This window comes from Gekko japonicus, unplaced genomic scaffold, assembly GCF_001447785.1.
Source record: "Gekko japonicus isolate JY-2015 unplaced genomic scaffold, Gekko_japonicus_V1.1 scaffold226, whole genome shotgun sequence".
In the NCBI taxonomy this organism is placed as follows: Eukaryota; Metazoa; Chordata; class Lepidosauria; order Squamata; family Gekkonidae; genus Gekko; species Gekko japonicus.
In genome coordinates, this window is record NW_015169178.1 from 327,241 (window position 1) to 333,315 (window position 6,075).

Below are 6,075 nucleotides of genomic sequence, written 5' to 3' on the forward strand. Positions count from 1 at the left end.
GGCGGCGGCCCCTAATCGAAAGCCTGGTGGAAGAGCTCCGTCTTGCAGGCCCTGCGGAACTACATCAGGTCCCGCAGGGCCCGGATCTCCTCCGGGAGCTCGTTCCACCAGGTGGGGGCCACCACCGAAAAAGCCCCAGCCCTGGTGACGGCCCTTTCAAAACTGGTGCACGCACAGACATTTATTTATTTATTAAGGTATTTCTACCCCGCCCTACCCAGCAAGCGGGCTCAGGGCGGCTTACAGGGGCATAAGCCCAACATAAAATACATTAAAATCCAATAAAATCACAAGATACAATCAATAATACACCATTTATGATAATAAAGTGCTTTAAGTTTAAATCCAGATGGTCTGTAGTTAACTCTGCAGTTGGCTCCTACAAGAAATAACCCCTGCCAGCATTAGTTGTATCATACTGGCAGTATTAGTCCATGCTACTCGGCTGGTCTTGCCACCATGAGGTTCACCCTGTCGCCGGGCTATCAAGGGCGATCCGACTGAGATGGTGAATAACACATGTAGCTCCATCACACATGAGGGTTTTATACACGAGCTTAACACCTTTTTTTGATACACTGAAGGTTTCCTATGCAGGGAATCACTGTTTGTGAGGGAGTCAACTCTTGTGAGCCAGTTTGGTGTGGTGCTTAGAGGCACGGACTCTAATCTGGGAGAACCGGGTTTGATTCCCCGCTCCTCCACATGCACCTGGCTGGATGGCCTTGGGCAAGCCGTAGTTCTGATAAGAGCTGTTCTTGAAAAAGAGCCGTTTCTGTCAAGAGCTCTCTCAGCCCCGCCGACCTCGCAGGGCATCTGTTGTGGGAAGGGAAAGGAGTGTGTCAGCCGCTCTGAGACTCTGAGTGAAGGGCGGGGTATAAATCCATTCTCTGGTTCCTCTAGCAACCAAGGAATGACTGGACAGGAGGAATAGTTTTTTTGTGGGCCACTCAGTCTAACGACACTCTTCCTAAGGAATTATCTGGAGAACACAACACAGCTCCTTACAGGAAGGCAGGTCGGTAGACGAGATATTTCTCCAGGGCCCATTATCGTGGCAAACGCCGGAGCTGCTTCTCAAACGCTGGTCAAAACTGCACACACTTACCTGACTAGGTGGGCTATTTCCCAGCTGGTCTCAGAGGTGAGCGGCCCTTCCGTCTCCACGCCTTTCTCCGTCACGATTATCAACTCGTACTGCGAGAGAGAGAGAGAGATGCCCGCGTTATTTCTGGAGGGCTGTCATGTAGAAGAGGGAGCTGCTGATCGAATGGGTGGAAGTTACAAGGGAGTCGTTACCGGCTAAATATCAGGAGAAACTTCCAAACTGTAAGAGTGGTTGAGCAGTGGAACAGTCCGCCTCGGGAGGTGGCGGAGGCTCCTTAGCTGGACGTTTCCAAGCGGAGGCTGGATGACCTTCTTTCAGGTATGTTGTCGGTATGGAGGGCTATCTTTCGGCTATGCTCCTGCAGAGTGCAGGGGGTTGGACTAGATGACCTGCAGGGTCCCTTCCAACGCTAACGTTTTATGCTTCTATGATTCTATGGTCCTAGGTAGCAGCTGACCCTGGACAGCCAAGCCTCGGATAAGCGTGTCCAGAAGGGGGCAACCAGGATGGTGAGAGGGTTGGAATCCAAGTCTTAGGAGGAAAGGCTGAAAGAGTTGGGTCTGTTTGGCCTGGGAAAGAGAAGGCTTAGAGGGGACATGACTGCCGTCTTCAAGTATCTGAAGGGCTGTCATGTAGAAGACGGAGGGGATCTCTTCCCTCTTGCTCCAGACTAGATCTCATGGGTGGAAATTACAAGGGAGTCGTTGCCGGATGAATATCAGGAGTGACTTCCTAACTGTAAGGGTGGTTGAGCAGTGGGACAGTCTGCCTCGGGAGGTGGTGGATGCTCCTTCGCTGGACGTTTTCAAGCGGAGGCTGGGCGACCATCTTTCGGGTATGTGGTCGGGCTATCTTTCGGCTGTGCTCCTGCAGAGTGCAGGGGGTGGGACTAGATGACCTGCAAGGACCCTTCCAACTCTGACATTCTATGATTCTATTATTTCCTGCCTGCCCTGTGTGCCTTCGACGGCCATCTTGGAACGGCACATTCACCGCATCCAGGCTGGACTCAATGACGTGTGGAGAGGCCCCTTTTCCACCCGTCCAGAATGCGGAACTGCTAATTCTGTTGGTCTACGGTGAGACCACACCCCCTCTTTCTCCCTCAAGGCCTCCCTTTCCCCCTGACAATGAAATTGAAACTTCATGTCTTTCACACCAAGCATTAACTCCCCCCCCTCCCCCGTCCTGCCACAACTCGCCCCATAAAAACAAGATTTTCTCTCTCATACCTGATGAAAAGGTCTATGACTTGCAAAAGCTCGCTCTGAAATAAACGTCGTTTGTCTTTAACACACCATTAGATTTTGCCACTGCAGACATGGGAATACATAAAACTGCCTTCTACTGAATCAGACCCTGGCCCATCGAGGTCAGTCTTGTCTACTCAGACTGGCAGCTGCTCTCCCAGGTCTCAGGTGGAGGTCTTTCCCATCCCCTCCTGCCTGGTCCTTTTAACTGGAGATGCCGGGGATTGAACCGGGGACCTTCCGCATGCCAAGCAGAGGCTCTTCCACTGAGCCACGCCCCCTCTTTACAGCTCTCCGGGGTCTCAGGTGGAGGTCTTTCCCATCCCCTCCTGCCTGGTCCTTTTAACTGGAGATGCCGGGGATTGAACCGGGGACCTTCCGCATGCCAAGCAGAGGCTCTTCCACTGAGCCACGCCCCCTCTTTACAGCTCTCCGGGGTCTCAGGTGGAGGTCTTTCCCATCCCCTCCTGCCTGGTCCTTTTAACTGGAGATGCCGGGGATTGAACCGGGGACCTTCCGCATGCCAAGCAGAGGCTCTTCCACTGAGCCACGCCCCCTCTTTACAGCTCTCCGGGGTCTCAGGTGGAGGTCTTTCCCATCCCCTCCTGCCTGGTCCTTTTAACTGGAGATGCCGGGGATTGAACCGGGGACCTTCCGCATGCCAAGCAGAGGCTCTTCCACTGAGCCACGCCCCCTCTTTACAGCTCTCCGGGGTCTCAGGTGGAGGTCTTTCCCATCCCCTCCTGCCTGGTCCTTTTAACTGGAGATGCCGGGGATTGAACCGGGGACCTTCCGCATGCCAAGCAGAGGCTCTTCCACTGAGCCACGCCCCCTCTTTACAGCTCTCCGGGGTCTCAGGTGGAGGTCTTTCCCATCCCCTCCTGCCTGGTCCTTTTAACTGGAGATGCCGGGGATTGAACCGGGGACCTTCCGCATGCCAAGCAGAGGCTCTTCCACTGAGCCACGCCCCCTCTTTACAGCTCTCCGGGGTCTCAGGTGGAGGTCTTTCCCATCCCCTCCTGCCTGGTCCTTTTAACTGGAGATGCCGGGGATTGAACCGGGGACCTTCCGCATGCCAAGCAGAGGCTCTTCCACTGAGCCACGCCCCCTCTTTACAGCTCTCCGGGGTCTCAGGTGGAGGTCTTTCCCATCCCCTCCTGCCTGGTCCTTTTAACTGGAGATGCCGGGGATTGAACCGGGGACCTTCCGCATGCCAAGCAGAGGCTCTTCCACTGAGCCACGCCCCCTCTTTACAGCTCTCCGGGGTCTCAGGTGGAGGTCTTTCCCATCCCCTCCTGCCTGGTCCTTTTAACTGGAGATGCCGGGGATTGAACCGGGGACCTTCCGCATGCCAAGCAGAGGCTCTTCCACTGAGCCACGCCCCCTCTTTACAGCTCTCCGGGGTCTCAGGTGGAGGTCTTTCCCATCCCCTCCTGCCTGGTCCTTTTAACTGGAGATGCCGGGGATTGAACCGGGGACCTTCCGCATGCCAAGCAGAGGCTCTTCCACTGAGCCACGCCCCCTCTTTACAGCTCTCCGGGGTCTCAGGTGGAGGTCTTTCCCATCCCCTCCTGCCTGGTCCTTTTAACTGGAGATGCCGGGGATTGAACCGGGGACCTTCCGCATGCCAAGCAGAGGCTCTTCCACTGAGCCACGCCCCCTCTTTACAGCTCTCCGGGGTCTCAGGTGGAGGTCTTTCCCATCCCCTCCTGCCTGGTCCTTTTAACTGGAGATGCCGGGGATTGAACCGGGGACCTTCCGCATGCCAAGCAGAGGCTCTTCCACTGAGCCACGCCCCCTCTTTACAGCTCTCCGGGGTCTCAGGTGGAGGTCTTTCCCATCCCCTCCTGCCTGGTCCTTTTAACTGGAGATGCCGGGGATTGAACCGGGGACCTTCCGCATGCCAAGCAGAGGCTCTTCCACTGAGCCACGCCCCCTCTTTACAGCTCTCCGGGGTCTCAGGTGGAGGTCTTTCCCATCCCCTCCTGCCTGGTCCTTTTAACTGGAGATGCCGGGGATTGAACCGGGGACCTTCCGCATGCCAAGCAGAGGCTCTTCCACTGAGCCACGCCCCCTCTTTACAGCTCTCCGGGGTCTCAGGTGGAGGTCTTTCCCATCCCCTCCTGCCTGGTCCTTTTAACTGGAGATGCCGGGGATTGAACCGGGGACCTTCCGCATGCCAAGCAGAGGCTCTTCCACTGAGCCACGGCCCCTCCCCAGCCACGGCAAACATCCCTCCCCTTTGCTGCTCTTCCACAGGGGGGCCTGCAGGACGACTCACCCTGTTGAAGGAGCGGGCGTCTCGGTAGTAGAGGATTTTCATGCAGCGCTCGATGAGGGCTCGGGCCTCGTCTCTGGACAGGCTCCCCTTCTTCTCCAGGGCGTCCCTCATCAACGGCTGCAGCCCCCCAAAAAGGGGGGGGGGGGGGGGGGGGGGGAGGGGAGAAACAGTGATGGCGAGAGGCGATAGCCAAAGGACCCCGAGACCCTGAAAGGCCACACCTCTCCTCCGCCCAATCTGCCCTCCCGGGTGGCTCACCTGCGCCACGTAAGAGCCGTAGCCGGTCGCGAGCGTCGGAGCTTCGTAAGCCACGCCCAGCATGTCGACGTAACCTAGGAAACTGAGGAGGAAGGTTCCATTCTTTACGACGGGTTGAGGCCCACTTCCTAACGCTTCCTTCCTTCTACCCCCCAACCCCCATTCCTTCACGGCAGGCATGGCTTATTTTTTTTTTGGGGGGGGGGGTAGTTTTTAATGGCTTTCAATGGTGATCTCATCGTGTATGTTTTAAATCGCTGCATCGGTGACCTGTGTTCCCTCTAAGCTGAGTGAGTGTGAGCCAGCTCACAGTTTTTGAGCCTCCGGCTCATACATTTTTGTCTCCGCACAGGAAGGAGGGCTCCAGAGCAAACTCATTTACGCAGCAGGCGAATTGCTCGCTCGCAACTTTAATGCCAGCAGCTCACAAAGTGGAATTTTTGCCCACAGGACTCCACAGCTTAGAGGAAACATTGGGAGTGTTCCCTCTAAGCTGAGTGAGTGTGAGCCAGCTCACAGTTTTTGAGCCTCCGGCTGACATGTTTTTGTCTCAGCTCAGGAAGGGAGGGCTCCAGTGAACTATTTTATGCAGTGGCCAAATCCCTCGCTCACAACTTTGATGCCGGTAGCTCACAAAGTAGAATTTTTGCTCACAAGACTCCACAGCTTAGAGGCAACATCGTCGGTGACCCTCGTAAGGGCAGAAATGGAGGGAGACCCATTTTGTAAATACATTAAACTCAACACAAGACCTAAACCTCTAAAAAAAACAACCCACACTTTCTGGGCTGGTTCGCTTTCCTTCCCATCACCTGGTTAGGGTTAAGCTTGAGAAAGAGCACAAAAAAGCCCGCCTAGCACATACAGGCCAGAGACCTCATCCCCTCTCAAGTCTAGTTCCAACCAGAGAACTCTCTGGTCTCGCCATTTCCCACATCAGCTGGCCAGATCTTCCGAGGCTTGCGAAGGCAATGAGCTCACCAGTATGAGTGGGAACGTGAGGTAGACTGCCCCTGAGCTTTCAGGCACTGTCTTGCACAAGAAAAGCCCTGTTGGATCAGACCAGTGAGGGTCCATCCAGTCCGCCTCCTGTCTCACCCAGTAGCCAACCACTTCCTCTAGACGGCCAACAACAAGGCAGAGAGGCTGAGGACCTCCCCGAGAAGAACATCGGAAGA

At 55.5% G+C, this 6,075-nt stretch overlaps 1 protein-coding gene across 1 annotated transcript in view; it reads right to left on the reverse strand.

Moving 5' to 3' along the window:
• PSMB4 (proteasome subunit beta 4) overlaps positions 1-6,075 on the reverse strand; it is a 14,535-nt gene that overhangs the window by 2,311 nt on the left and 6,149 nt on the right. The window contains exons 4-6 of the mRNA XM_015416047.1: positions 4,898-4,979; positions 4,640-4,756; positions 1,109-1,197 (exon numbers count right to left, since the gene is read on the reverse strand). Coding sequence (XP_015271533.1) covers positions 1,109-1,197; positions 4,640-4,756; positions 4,898-4,979 — 288 coding nt within the window. The remainder of the gene's footprint in view (positions 1-1,108; positions 1,198-4,639; positions 4,757-4,897; positions 4,980-6,075) is intronic.